We start from the raw sequence: 15,510 nt of genomic DNA on the forward strand, positions 1-15,510 counted from the left end.
TGTAATGACGTTTGCTAAAGGGATTTATATGACTTTCAACAAACTTGGATTGTGGAAGCAGGTCTTGTTGTAAATAAAGTAAATTTTTGGGTTCGATTTTATGCCTAATATTGCCGAGATCCAGAGGCCTCCATGCTCCACGCTGGTAACCTTTGGAGCGATATTGTTGACATTCGGGGCGTTTTTGCCATTTTGGTGCCTGTGGGGGGGGGGGGGTTATTTCATTTAAGAAAATCTTAGGGGCGTGTTAAGATTTCGTATAGGCCTACACGATGTTGGGAGACTTTCGTAAAATGCATGACAAAGTTCACATATCATTGTACATTCTGTTGAAAAAATACCCCCCAAAAATACAGTTTGAATTGACATTATTTTTCAACCATGCAAAATGTAATGACGTTTGCTAAAGGGATTTATATGACTTTCAACAAACTTGGATTGTGGAAGCAGGTCTTGTTGTAAATAAAGTAAATTTTTGGGTTCGATTTTATGCCTAATATTGCCGAGATCCAGAGGCCTCCATGCTCCACGCTGGTAACCTTTGGAGCGATATTGTTGACATTCGGGGCGTTTTTGCCATTTTGGTGCCTTCTTTTGTTCCGCGCCGTATGCACACGAAAAGGCATACTGTTATAGGGACAACACTGCACACTCGTGACAGTGATACAATGTACTATATGAAGCCTTGCCGATGCCTGGGGAATGATGAGTGACATTAGCATTGTAATCTGCATATTTTGTGTTCGATAAGCTAACACACGCGAGTTACGCTCATGCCGTTTTTGTTGTAACAAGACATGCGGACTTCAAAGGTAGTTTATCATCTGGAAGCTACACCGGAGTAATGTTGTTTTCATAATCCACTACCCTATACTTTTGAGATACACGTATAATCCTATGAATGTAGCGAAACTGTGATATGCGTCCCTCGATCGTTGCCAACGTCGGATCACAAGAGAGTCCAAATGTCGTATTGCTCGAACTTACCCCATGTTTCGCCTGAGGCTGAGCAACAGAGCGTCCGTTTGCGGTCGCCTTTGCGTAGTCCCACCGTACGACACAACTTGCGCTCACTGCTCTACTCCGTCGCCGATCGTCTCGACGCCAATGATCTCGAACGCATGATCTTTCTGTCGTCGGACGTCATCAACAGTGAAATGGAAAAGGAGAGCATCACTTCAGGGTTCATGCTCTTTGAGATCTTCCTCAAGAGGGGTGTGATAGGGGAAGAAAACATAGACCTCCTTCTGGATTTGCTGGCAAAAATCAGGAGGTTCGATCTGAATAAAAGGGCGAAAGAAAAATGGGGTAGGTACATGCATTAACAAAATGATGGTGGCGTAAAGAACAAGAAAAGGAACCATAACGAAATGTGTTTGCTTCAACTTGTGATGTATCTACACTGTCTATCATAATTATTAACCATGAAAATCTCTTTTGAAGAACATGCATAGAGACTCAAACTTTCCTCTTAAGAGTATTGAAACGTGATTGTGTGTGTGTTGTGTGTGTGTGTGTGTGTGTGTGTGTGTGTGCGTGTGCGCGTGTGTGTGTTTGTGTGTGTGTGTGTACTTTTCCGCCTTTTCATGCATTAAAGAAACAGTTTCATGAAATGCAGATAAGAAGAAAAGTTGCAGTGGCGGATCCAGGAATTCTGTAAACATGGTAAAGGGGGCAGGGCGCCTTTACAAAATGAAAAGGGGCGAATGCGCCCCCTCCATTTTTTCTTTTTACGTATTTCGTTTGAACAAAAAATAAAAAATAAAGGGGGACGCGCGCCCGGTGCGCCCTCACCTGGATCCGCCACTGTGTAGGCCTAAATTCTGTTGAAGTTTATAAATATACCATTACGCAGTGTTTTGTACCACATTGCCCTCTCAATGCACACGGTGAAAATTGACTTATTTGAATATAGAATACGTGCGTTTGTGAAAACAAGTATTTTTTTCGCAAATAGAGTTTATTCACTACAAACATTCAAGATCAAATAAATGTCATTTTACATGATACACATATAACACGGTTTGACACACGGCTACACACAGTCTTACTCTAAAGAATATGAATAAGAGTCCAGCTAATGTGTGATACCAATTAAACCTTTGGGGTTTTTTTTACTGACATGATTATATTCATCTATTTTCTTTGCTTGCTTTAAGAAATGACAGAATGAGAAAAGAAAAACTAGTCATATTCCCGGCAGAAAAGGCGAAAGTACTTTGCGTAAAAAACCTCGACATTGTAATATTGAAGATTTATCAAGGATTCAAAAATTGTGATTTACTCTCCCGTGCACAGGAGTTTTGCAGTGTTCCCCCTCATGGGTCTTGCCACAACCAAAATCGCTGCAAAGGAACGAGCATTTGGTTACGGGACCACAACAGACACAGAGCCATGAAGATTTTCTCGCAAAAAAGTCCGCCGACGTAAGGACATCACGACCGGAAAACGCTGTGCAACGTCGGCGGCAACAGTTCGAACTCCCTCTGACCAAGGAGGTGGAAGAGATATCAGTCCACTTGCCTGCTCCGACACTAACTCCTGAATCTACAATTGAGGAACTGGTGAGCGAGGATGAAAATAACTTGTGCGATAGAGACGGGCAGCCGAACAAGGAGGAACAGTTTCGTGGGAGAGCAAACGCTATGGGTTCGACTAAATGGCAGATTGTTGGAGGTGACATGGGCAATTGCAACAAGTCTGGAGCCATTGCAGGCCTGAGTACGCTGTTTGAAAGAGGCCAGTGTGCCGCCGGTGAACCTGGAATCGACGTGCGCGAAAGAGCTGCGCAACAGCTCGTCGGCGAACCTTTCCGGAAGAGAACGTATGCCGTGTGCTCTCGAAGGCGGCAAACAGATCTAAGTTGGAGGTGACTTCAGCATCTGAACAGAATCTTATGTCCCAGAACGCAACCAGGCATCGGTATAGTTGCACCAAAGCGCGACCAGGTCAATTTATAAACATTGATGGTGACGAAACCGTGTAAACGAGTACTTCAAATCTATGCTGTCGTCGACATTGATATCTGCAAGCACAGCGTCTAGCAAATGTCTGGAATATATAATCTTTGTCTTAGAATGTGTTAAACATACTATGGGTGATATAAGCATGGAGATTAATGAGATGACATATATCTATTACATAATATTTATTCATACATTACACGCACATTATGCATAAGCACAACAGGTGTGTGAATGGGTCGTTCTATAGGCGAAGATTTCGAGGAAATGCTGCAGAGAACATTCAAAAAATCTCGTTGTGAACCATAGCTATCCCACAGGAAGGACATTATGGGGAGGACATTTTGTGTCTATGTTGCAGACTCGTAGCTATACATGCACACCAAGTTAGTCCCCCATTGCTCTACAAAGGGATAACCACTGTTGATCCAACATGGATGGTCCAGTGCGCTGAGAACTGAGAAGGGCAGATTCTGTATAATAGTGATTTTTTTTTTTGGGGGGGGGGGGTCTTTTTTATGTTTCTTTGAACACATGATCTTTATAATTATATCATGGTCAACAATGACATAAACAGTATGGTTATTTTTTTCTTTTTTAACACGAGGTGGTGTTACGGTAGTTGTTATACACTCATGCTGCTTATACGATTGATTGCCAACACGAAATTTAAGTAATCAGTGGTAATAATGGCCGGGGAATAATGGTGGCATTACATCCTCTGTTATAGTATAGGTTTTCCCGGCCAATTTCGCACTTTTGTCAGTCCATTTGATAAAAGGTTCATTCAATTTAGCGAAAATCTTCGTCACTGCACATTCTGTCATTCGAAATTGCAAGTTGGTCGTTCAATTTAGCATTTCGATCACTGAAATTTGCACATGTGCCTTTCGAATTCGTAAAACGAGCATTCAAATTGGCACGTGCTCTTCAGTCATTTAAATTCGCCAACAATGGCCGAAAGGGGTATTTCAGTCATTCAATTTCGCGTATGGGCAGTCAAATTCGTAACATGTTCATTCAAATTAACGTCATGTTATTTCTTTATTGAAAAGGTGAGAACATTTAAATGCGTATTTCTATGTGACTTTTTGCTTCATCCACGCACTGTTAAGCAGTAAAAGTATCATAATTTTGACCATACATAACTCGAGTTTGTTGTTCTGTAACGCCCCTTTTCTTTCATACATTTCATTTTAGGCCTACATGTACCAATACTACAGATTAATTTCATCTTCTTACAGTCATGACAGCACAAGTTAGATACAGACGTATTTCTCAAGAAGACAGAAAAAGAATTATAGAAACATTTGATAATCATAACCTTGACTTCCTAGAACTGGCCGACACACTCGGAATAAAACTCAACGGCCAGATAAGTTGTGGCCACATGATGCACTATATCTTCGGACTGGAAGAATCACTAAGCACATTGAAGAAAAAAAACTGTTGCCAAAATCTCTAAAATAAGTACGAAAATGTGAAATGTAATGACGCTTGCAAAACAATAACTATGTTGAAAAAAGAAAGAAAGAAAGAACCAAAGCATAAACATGCGTGCTAAATTGACTGCAAAAGATGTTAAATTGGATGCCCCAAAATGAATTTGAATGAACGAGTGCGACATGTCCGTGATCACGTGACTATATCATTCTGAATTGAATGAACGAATAACGAAATGGTGCTTGTTTTACGAATTTCAATTGAAAAAGTGTTAATTAGAATGAGGCTAAAGGTAATTTGAATGCTCCAAAATGAATTTGAATGAAGAGATCATAAAATTGAACTACCAAACATGTCATCTAAGCTAAATTTTGCTAAATTGAATGCAGCAATTAGGAATTGGACTGACAAAAGTGCAAAGTTGGCCGGGAAAACCTATAATAATACAATGTATAGGTCTGTAACAACCGAGTATGTATAGCGTTGTGGTATTCATGGAATATCTTGCATTTCAAATATTATCATATTGTTGTCATTATCATCCTCTCTAGCAGTGAGTATTGTAAATGACATTTGGTCATGATGGGTCTATAATGATTTTTAAGCTATCTATTTCTTCTATCTATAGTACAGTTTGTAACTCCTTATAATTACATTTTGGAATGATAAGGACAAGCAGATCACCTCCATTGCAAACTCTCAAAGGAAAATACCAAGCGATGAAATTTTCAAGCAAAATTACAGGTCTTTTAAAGTAGGATAACGACATACACGCGATGAGGACATGCAGATATCTTGCAGATGAGGTTCCTGCATTGTTGACATGGGGTCATCCCACTAGACCGACACCCACGAGTCATACAGGCCACGAGTTCGACATTGAAAACAGGTCCATGAGTCATACAGCTCACGAGTCATACAGCCCATGAGTTCGACACTAGGCAAAAAAAAAAAAAAAAAGCCCATGAGTTCGACACTCGGTAAAAACAGCCCACGAGTTCGACAGAAAGGCCTACAACACGGGGCTTAATGTGTCGGTCTCGCGGGCCTTGTTAGCTGTAGACCCCGTTTACAGTGCGAGGCGAGGCCGCAGCTCGGCAATGGCCGAGTCCGCCTTCATTTCAGTGTAAACGCGCAAAAGGCCAAATGCGGGGCCCAAATTGGCCGCGCATTTGGCCACGCTCTGGAGGTGGTCTTGGCCGCGGCTCGGCCGCGGCCGAGCCCGGCCTTTTCTCAGTGTAAACGCAAACTGGGCTAAATGCGCGGCCAATTCTAGTCTGGCTTCCAAACCCTCTGCCAGTTCTATTTCGTTACTCAGTATATTAACCCCCTCAACGTCGAAAACTAGTATAGTTTAAGGTGGTTTTGTCCTGCAAAGGATTTTTCCTTCGGCAAAGGCCTTTGCCAGATCGGCCACTTCGTCACCACGAAATCCAGTTGACAAAGGGTCTGAAAACCAGCCTATACCAAATTACGTTTGTTTCAGTGCCCTACGGCACTGGTTTGTTTACAAGCAGAGCGCCACTACGACAAAATATTGAAAGGTTTGAATTAAATTGCGGGGCTCGGCCCCGCAATTGAGGCTGGGCTCTTCCTCGGCTCGGCCCAGCCCCGCACTGTAAACGGGGTCTAGTGTCGAACTAATGGGCTGTATGAATTATGAGCTATAATAATGACTCGTGGGCTGTATGACTCGTGGGTGTCGGTCTCGTGACGTGCACCCGTTGACATGATGTCGCAATTTTAATCCTATGTTTTGTTCAAGGGGAAAGAAACTCAAACATGATTATAATGTGGATTGTTGTACAGTGTATCTGGAATGATTTGTGGTATTGGAAATAAACATGTATAGGAATGGGATTGAATTGACTTGAGTGAACGCAGCAATATTAGTAGAACACATCGGAAAATTTTGAAGAAAATTGCACAACCCGTTCAAAATTTCGGTGCCGACTCCGCTCGATGAAATAACTTCTACAGGTCAAGACGTCACTTAACAACAACGTGTATACCCAAAAGCAAATATGAAGAGAATTCCGCAACATTTCTTTTTTTTTTACTTATGAACAGTACACATTGCCTCGACTTGTTGCTGTTGAAGTAATGTGAGAGTCTGGTAATAAAGACTAATGTGCTGCTATGACATGTGGCTGTGCTAATGTGTCTGAGAATTAGGGTCACAATGATGATGCAGTCTTGTCATCAGCTCCTCATCATGCTCTCCGTTTGAGGCGGATTTCACCCTCACAAGAAAGAGATTCCATGTCACTGATATGAGTAAAGTGTTAGTGAAAATAATAGACTCTAGGTTTTGGTGTGTTTCATGATGTTATGAAAGACAACAAAGAAGTTTGGTAGCATTTTGCAAACCTCTTCAAACTTATGCACACGTGAAAGTTATAAACTCTTTGCTCTACACACACCTAAGCTTGTGTACATACTCCGTGGCGGATCCAGAGGGGGGTGCAACCGGCGCACGCCCCCCTTTATTTTTCGTTGAAAACAAAAGAAATAAAAATAAAAAAATAAAATGAAACCCGGAAGTGGCACCAGAAATATTAGTTGCGCCCTCCCCCTTTACAGAATTCCTGGATCCGCCTCTGATACTGACATAATGATAGGTGTGTGTGTGTGTGTGCGCGCGCGCGCGCGTGTGTGTGTGTGTGTGTGTGTGTGTGTGTGTGTGTGTCCCAGGCCTGCACTAATGTTGGATGCACAATCACAGTTGTGTTTTAGAGCACATACCATGTGTAAGACAATGAGGATAATCACTGCAGAGGCAAAGAGTGCAAATTAAGCATGATTTAATTGTGCATCAAGTCAGATTGTTATAAATTATGGTAGATCTATCCTGACTGCTTGGATGAATAGTATGTTCTTTTGCTGTAACTAAGATGGGTAAAAGATGATGATGGAAAATTGATGCTAGCAGTAATCAAACCAAAGATGAATGGTTCAAAAAGCAATGGTGTGCTAGTTCAGGCATAATTCACTAGAGCTTAGAGCTGTCACATAGGCAAGGAGATGCAGGCCGTGTCAGAAGATGCAGTGTAGACTATATAGAGCAGAGTCAAGTTAATGTTCTAGGCTGTTATAGTTTGATGTAACTATATTTCTGGCTTTATCTATAGAGTAGATACATGTATGTGGTGTTCTGTATTGGCATAGAGAGGAAAAAGCTGAAGTTGAACAATATGCACTAACATGTGTGTGTACACCTCAAGTATTCATTGCACTTGTTATGTTTATTATCACAGCATAATCAGTACTAGCTGGGTTAAGAACCTGGAGGTTGTCTCCTACCTGTACGTACTCTAGCTGGATTGAGTATTTGGATCGGTGAGTTCAAACACAGATCATAGCAACTAGTGTCTTCGTGTACACATTTACACTTTTGTATGTCATATAACACAACTGCTCAGTTGGCTGTCAGTCAGTATAATAATATAAGAAATGGAACAGTTTGATAGTTCAATTCAGTGTTATGCTTATGCCGTTTGTGCAAAGTGCAAAGCAAGTGACTATACAAGTACACATAGCTACCGCTCAGATTCAAACTTTATTATAGTAGGAAATGTGTATGATATCTAATCTGCTGACATGTATTGTTCTAGTTACTGAGAACAGCCTTAGTTACTACTTGGAAATGACTATATGCAGTGACAGGAATTTTAGCAGTAGTTGGCTGCCTATTTGTTATCTATTGCATTCAATAGAAATACGGCTGTATACTGTAATCTAGTCTATCGATAACATAGTGAAGGTTATCCAGTTAAGGGGAAGGATTGAGTGATCTATTCCATTGACTGTTTTGGCATATTTGTATGTCACTATTTCAAGAAGATTTTGCAGTTCTTCTTTGATATGATCTGTATGGGTACTGCTAGATGTTAGAAGAGTTAAGACGATGGAAACTCAGTTGCATTTTACCACACTTCTAAGAGTGTGTTTCACATTAATGCATGATATTTTAGCCATCCTATATACACTATGCATATGAGAAACTTGATTGTATGTAATTTCATATTCCTATTGTGAAAGGCTAGGGATGGGATATCAGTCTAGTTCTGAGATGAATATTTGACAGGGAAATTCTGTGAGCATTGATATGATACAATTGTTTGGTAGTTTGCCATCCTGAACAAGTTGTCAAAGGATTAATGTTGGATTGTTGCTATCCATGATGCTGACCGTGTTTTGATTTGTCTGCTCTGTTTATATACAGGGGCTGTTTTGGCTGTTTGGTTGTTTGCTCTGTTTTTGACTTGCTTTGATCGGCTGAGATATGCCGTGCAAATAAACGTCAAGTCACCTTACAGCACCATAGTCCACTCGTCATTTGTGTGTGCAGTAGAATCCCTACCTCTCTTCACTGTCATGGGAATATGAATTTGTTTGAAAGGAAAAAGGAGATAAAAATAAAGAAAAAAAGTTTATACCGAGACAGAGATAAAAAGATGAGATGTATAGATGACATAATTACGTTATGTCTTGTATTCAAATCCAATGACGAATTACGAAGAATAGCTACAAGTTTGTAAGTTTCGAATATGAAGCCGAACAAGTTAAAGAATAAGCGTTACAAAGCCGGAAAAGCACCCCAACAACAAGCAACATCACAAGGCAGGGCAAGCTGGATAGTTTAAAGGAGTTATAACAATGTAGGCCTATATCAAAAAGATGAAAATAACTTGCTTTCTTTACCACACTGACTGGATTTACGACAGGGAAGATTATTTCATGATTCCATCCATTAAGAAAACCCAACTCGTGCCAAAGTGTGTGCCCCCTCCATAATCGTCTCTTGCGGCTCTGAGTATATGGGGCGCCAAGTGTCGCATGGTCTATTTCGTTAAAAATAAAGTCACTTCGTCACGAAATATAGTCATTTCGTCGATGGAATGTTTATTTTATTATGAAATGACTTCATTTCAGTGATTATATTTCCTCGACGAAATGATCATTTTGTATAGGAAACGTTAACATTTCGCCACGAAATAAAGTTATTTCGTGACGAAATAGCCATTTCGTAGCGAATTCGTAGGCCATTTCGTCGACAAAATGACTGATTTTGTGACGAAATACATGTAGTCCATGCGACACTTGGCGCCCCATATTTGAGTGCTTCTTGCTCTTTTTCACTTCGTGTAACATCGTCATCGGAAGGCCGTAGTTCTGGGAAAAGTATTCGAGATTGTGAGCGTTGCCAGTTGGTCGAAATAAGATGATAAGTTTCCATAGCATGCAAGAGGTTATTCCACCTAACCAAGATAGGGCATGATTATGTATCACTTTCCGTATCACGATAAGGTCTGACAACATAGTACCGTCAGACCTCGATAATCCAGCCATCTCTTATCCGAATTTCACTATCATCAGAACGTGTTCACAATGCATAGTGAAGACAAAAACAAAACAAAACAAAACAAAACAAAATATTTCAAGCTCAATTCAGGCTCCACAAAATTCACGCATTATTCACCTATGATATTCCCAACAGAAACATGTCATGAATTCTACATTTAAATGTTCCAATTTCCGTAAGAAAAATGGCTACAGTTTTATATTAAGTGAGCGGTGTGATGTCATACCCACCTCGCCACCACTGGGTCGGCAACAATATGTGATGTACAACAAGCAGAGTTTTCCCATATCCGGTCAAAGCACTTATCCGGACATGCGCCAGTCCCGACATGGCTGATAACAGAGGTCGGTCTGTATAAGATATTTCAATCCGAACGCGAGGTAGATCAGCCAGGGCCCAGTTTCATAAAGCTGTTCGTAAAGTTACGCATGACTTTATTAAAATATACTTTACTGAAATATTATGAAGTGCCAATATAATGTGCTTTTTTTTTCTTACGTTTTAACAAAGTACGACTGTATGTCAATATCTTATCCACATTGGGGAAAAACACACTTTCAACTTAAAACGTGTGTTAAAATGAAAGAATAGTCATTATCATCTGCAAATTTCAACTTTAGCTATTGAAATTAACAATGATTAGGAAACCCACTTGGCTCTCCATATTTAAAAGTTAGGTAAAGTCATGCGTAACTTTACGAACAGCTTTATGAAACAGGGCCCAGAATGTGTAATTCACGTACCATACAGCCGGTGGAAAAATAGAAAGATATAGATAACGTCATCTGCGTCATTCGCACGGATCTATAAACGTAATCGCATTTGGACATCGTATTGGACTCGACAATTGACTCTAACTTTAAAATTGGAAGACAGATGGCAGCTGGAAACCTTGGTATCAACATGAAGCTTCGACTCTGCAACTTATGCTGATGATAACATTTTGATTTTCAAATGCTTTGTGCCATGATGATGAAGAGTGATTCTTTTCAGCATTTTGGAGTGGTAACTCTTACGATCTTTTCGAATCATAGTCCTTTACCGCATTCCTAACCATAATCTTAGGCCTGCTCCCTTTCAGCGCTACAGTCGTAATGAATTAGAGTTGTTTTTGAAGTGGAATTAACATAATATCTAAAATGTATATTCGAAAGCAAAATACTGGCTTATATGAAGTAATTTTCAAGGTGCTGTTGTCCAACAGAACATGAAATCAGTTGCGATTTTAACAAATCTCACTTGTAGAGGGAGACAAAATTATTGAAGAAACTCAAACCTGAACCTTTACCCCTCTGAATAATGTCTTCCTTTTATTAGCATTATAGAAACGCATTTAAGAAACGACATCACAAACTCGGTCGTTCTTTTGCAAGGAGCTTAGTGTAAAACAGATTATCACATGAATCAAATCAGCTAGCAGACGTATTATTAAATAAAAGTCGATTATCAAAACAACCCGAACATGCCTAAGGGACCCACATGAGGCCCGTTGAAATATCCACTCTACATGACAACAATAACACGCTGAATTCATATCCTTTGACGTTGCGTTGAAACCATCATACGGATATCATTGACGCAGTCAAATCAAAACACAACCTTATTGTTTGTTATGGTTAGGAAATAACGCGCAGATGGGCTGTAAAAGGAAACAGGGGTGAACATTTCCGAGGGTAACGTGATCTATACGCTTCCACTTTGCTCCAGACTCAAGTAGCGAGCACAATACCCTAGGAAAAAACACCAAGACCTCACTTCAATGTTTTTCAAGCGTGCAGTCATACAGAATGGTTTGAATTCACTGGAGAACAGAGCAGATCCTACATCAAATCCAACATGGATGGTAACAACAGCTCCTACGACTCTTCCTACACCGATTCCGACATCGAAGATTCTTTAAATTTGGTTCGGCGTGTAAACACGACATTCAAAGTGGCGTTTTCTTTGTCGCTGTTTTTAACCGTCATCGGCCTGCTGGCCAACGCACTCGTCCTATTCGTCATCCTGCGGGACAAGAAAATGAGGAGAGCCATCTACAATGTCTACGTGACCAACCTCTGCGTGGCGAGTTTCATCCTCCTCTTCGTTTGGGGAGGATTTGATACAGTAGCTTACGGTCTCTATGCCTTTAGTGGTCATTTTTTGATCCACCAGGACATGGCAATTCAAAAAGGGATTCTCGGCTCGCAAGCGGTAAGCACTAATTGACCAATCTTTACTACCCCGACGCAGTGCATTTATTATTGTCAAAATGATTAATCATCATTATTCCATCTCATACACAATTTATGCTGGATTGGACTGCTGCAGCAAAAGTTGTGTATATGTGTGTTTGTGTGTGTGTGTGTGTGTGTGTGTGTGTGTGTGTGTGTGTGTGTGTTTGGGGAGTGATGGGGATGAGGAGGGGGATAAATGAGTAGACACATGCGATCATTTATTGATATCAAACACGATATTTTACGGAGAGTGAATACTTTTTTGATGTGAATTCATGTACCTGTTTGTTACTATCTTTGCAATGATGTCTTGCTCGATATCGAGAACAGATAATATCTTGGTCCTTCCTGCTCGTACTTTCAGGAGTTTAGTGGAGTGACCTTCGCTCTCTCGCGTCTATCTATAATAATTATGTTTGATCTGTACATCCGCTGTCACATCCATACTGCATAGGCTATAGTTCTGGAAATGTATATTGTATTTTCTTTCCTTCTACAATCTTCTTTGTAATCTAATTCAGTCACCGACAATTAATCAATATCAACCAATTCCCCTCCGTCACAATCCTTCAACCAAAGGTTGTTTGTTTAATTTATTTAAATTTGATAATCAGTTCATGCATTATGAGCTACAGCAAACGCGAAAAAGATAGACATTCCACATGCGCATGTGCGTTCGTTTAAAAGACTGGATGGCTGCGCCGTACGCGATGTGTTTCGTGCACATACGCCGAGCAGTCGTAACTTGCATTTTTAAAAAGAAATCCATGGAATGTAAATTATTCAAATCATCCTTGTGAATTCCGTTCAACGTTGGTTGACCCTGAGTAGATCCATAGTTTGATGTTCTTTGTTTGGGCAATCCTCATTCAAACAGGCGATTTTGATGATCAACAGTCTCACTATAACAGTCTTGGCACTCGATCGATACTTCGTCATCGCCGATCAGGCTGGACGACTGGGTTGGCGGACCATAAAGAACGCCCGCATCGTCTGCGCAGTCATTTGGGCTGGTACGTCACAGCTACGTCATAGTCATTCGTTTAGTTGATTGGTTTCTGTTCATGTCTTGGGGTCATATTTTCAATATTTTTCATCTCAGTTTCATGCTGTACCTAAGACACAATATTAAAGTTCCCTTGTGACCACTGTGAAAGGGCTACATTAATAAATACAGACAAAATTTAGAAAAAAAGGAGCAAAATTTACTGCTTTTGTACCACTAGCAACCGTGGTAAGTATTAGTTATGCTTGACAGAATATTGGCATCACATCGTTACTATTTTAGAAAGATACGTCAATCATCATTTACATTGCACACTCACGATCATGTATGTCATGCATGCAGGCATTATAATAGTACTCTCCGACCACTATCCATCCTGAGGCCCAGCACTCGAAAAGTCACAAACACGTACACACAAACATTAATGTTAATTGTTATTTGAAAAACAAAGTACTCGCAAAATTTCAGCCTGCATGCAGCCACTATAAATTTGCTAGATCAGGTTCCCAAAGTCAGTTTACATTGAATCAATAATCAATGGAAATGTTATTAATGCATGACATGGTACAACAAAAGACCCAAAATGGATCAAGCGGTCACCGGAGTATAGCAAGTTCACCTGCGCATTCTTAAGACTATTACCGAAGAAGACCACACCAAACTTGGGAACTTTTATGGCCCCAAGGGGATCATTGTTTCCACTTGCATATTCTGTCAGACTGCCTATGATATCTGTTGAATTTGTCGAACATTTCAAAGATCTCGTGAAAGGCAATGATTTGTTGTTGTTGTTGTTGTTGCTGTTGTTGTTGTTTTTCAGGGAGGACACAATCACAACTAGTACGTAATTGAATTCTGAGATACCCCCATGTACTTGAACATGTTGAAATTTGGTTTCACAATTTCTGACTTTATGATGTAATCCTTTTTTCATGTGTTTTATTTTTTACATCAGCAGGAGTCACCATGAACTTGGATTTCAGGGAAAGCACTGAAATGCAACTTTATGGTGACTTTACTTTTGCTGATGTCATGGATGTAAAAAAAAAAGCTGACTAAAGGAGACTGTGATTTCAAATGTGATTCAACTTATTTAAGCGCCGTAAGACTCTTAAACAGAGAACTGTGTGCGTATTAAAAGTTGAAGATCAAAAGGGTGTATAAGTAACCATAAAGTTATGCCTCCTTCCTTTGGCATATACAGTGGGTATCTTCGCAGGTGTCGTCACTGTACCAATTGACGTGACCTTACGAATGTCTGTCGCCTCCAAGTTCAGCACGGCTGCTTTTGTCCTCGGCTACCTGGTCCCTCTGCTGGTCATTGCAGTCTCAACCGGGCTGACCATACGGGCGGCTGCTACCCGACGCCGAGTGCAGGACTCAACCGTCAGCAGTCAGAAAATCAAGAAGAAACTTCGATTCCTGGCAGTCGTGTGCAGCTTTTCGCTGTCGTTCATGATTTGCTGGGCTACTGGCACGCCTACTTCATGACGATGTGGACCTTGATGCGGAAGCAGCGATTCTATCGTTTTAACGTGATTACCCACATGGTACTCCATATGCTATGCGACATATTCATTTTGGTCAATGCGACTCTCAACCCTGTCCTCTACGTCTTGACGCGAGACTACTTGCGACGTCGTGTGTGGAGCTTGCTTCGGTGCTCGTCTGATACGTTCGCGAGTTCGAACCGAGAGATATCTCGCGAAGCGGAGAGTCTATCTACAGACGTCAGTTCCATGACGAAAACGGAGGAGGATCTGCCGATGCCGGCTAGAGCTGCAGGCGTAAACGGAGTCCCTGCAGATTAATGCATAATTCTTCAGTGGAAGCACTGTGGCATAGTGGATAAGACTTCTGACTTTGAATCGGAGGTACCGAGTTCAAATCCCGTCAAGTGACTACGTCCTTGGACAAGATGATTTTACCCATCTGTCGACCCAGCTGTATGAATTGGTATGAATTGGTAATAATCATGACAGGGCCCTCTATTAGAGCAGTGGTATCACTGAAGAGGCTACCGTGGACAATATATATATATATATATATATATATATATATATAACGAAGAATAAACCGGTAATGCAATATTTTGCCAATATAGAGTTTATTGAGCAACTCAAATTTTCAAAATTTCAAATTATTCTTCGTTACATTGGAGCCAATACGTGAATTCGCAACATATTTACATTTGTAGATTATGTCATAAAATTATAATCATATCGTATACTTATAACCCTGTTAAATGTTAAAGAAAGTTATTCTAATAACTCTATTAATTGTTTCATCCAATATAACATTTCCCCGCAAGCAGCAAAACAAGCAAATAAAAAAACAACAACAACAAGACACCTCCCGCAGAGGCGCTGAAAATTGGTAAAGACTTTTACAGTTTTGTACTAACGTAAGAAATGGATCAACTCTGTGTAATTCTTTTTAATCGATGCTCATTATATTGGATGAAGAAAATCACATTTCAAATTTGCCTGTGTTCACTTTCGTCGACATGCATTTGCA

The 15,510-nt window shown here is 40.4% G+C and overlaps 2 protein-coding genes across 2 annotated transcripts; both read left to right on the forward strand.

Annotated features, from left to right (window-relative positions):
• Positions 1–697: 697 nt before the first annotated feature.
• LOC139715213 (uncharacterized) lies at positions 698–3,424 on the forward strand. Its single transcript, XM_071626805.1, has 2 exons — positions 698–1,308; positions 2,299–3,424. Exons 1-2 carry the CDS (start codon positions 966–968, stop codon positions 2,871–2,873), a joined length of 918 nt encoding a protein of 305 aa, XP_071482906.1. The 5' UTR covers positions 698–965; the 3' UTR covers positions 2,874–3,424.
• Positions 3,425–11,607: 8,183 nt separating this feature from the next.
• On the forward strand, positions 11,608–14,484 carry LOC139715340 (nociceptin receptor-like). Its single transcript, XM_071626917.1, has 3 exons — positions 11,608–11,964; positions 12,865–13,000; positions 14,198–14,484. The coding sequence occupies exons 1-3, from the start codon at positions 11,608–11,610 to the stop codon at positions 14,482–14,484; spliced, it is 780 nt and encodes a 259-aa protein (XP_071483018.1).
• Positions 14,485–15,510: the final 1,026 nt, after the last annotated feature.

The sequence above is a fragment of the Diadema antillarum genome, unplaced genomic scaffold (assembly GCF_040938485.1).
Source record: "Diadema antillarum isolate AM-2024a unplaced genomic scaffold, OU_Dant_1.0 scf00000046, whole genome shotgun sequence".
Lineage (NCBI taxonomy): Eukaryota > Metazoa > Echinodermata > Echinoidea > Diadematoida > Diadematidae > Diadema > Diadema antillarum.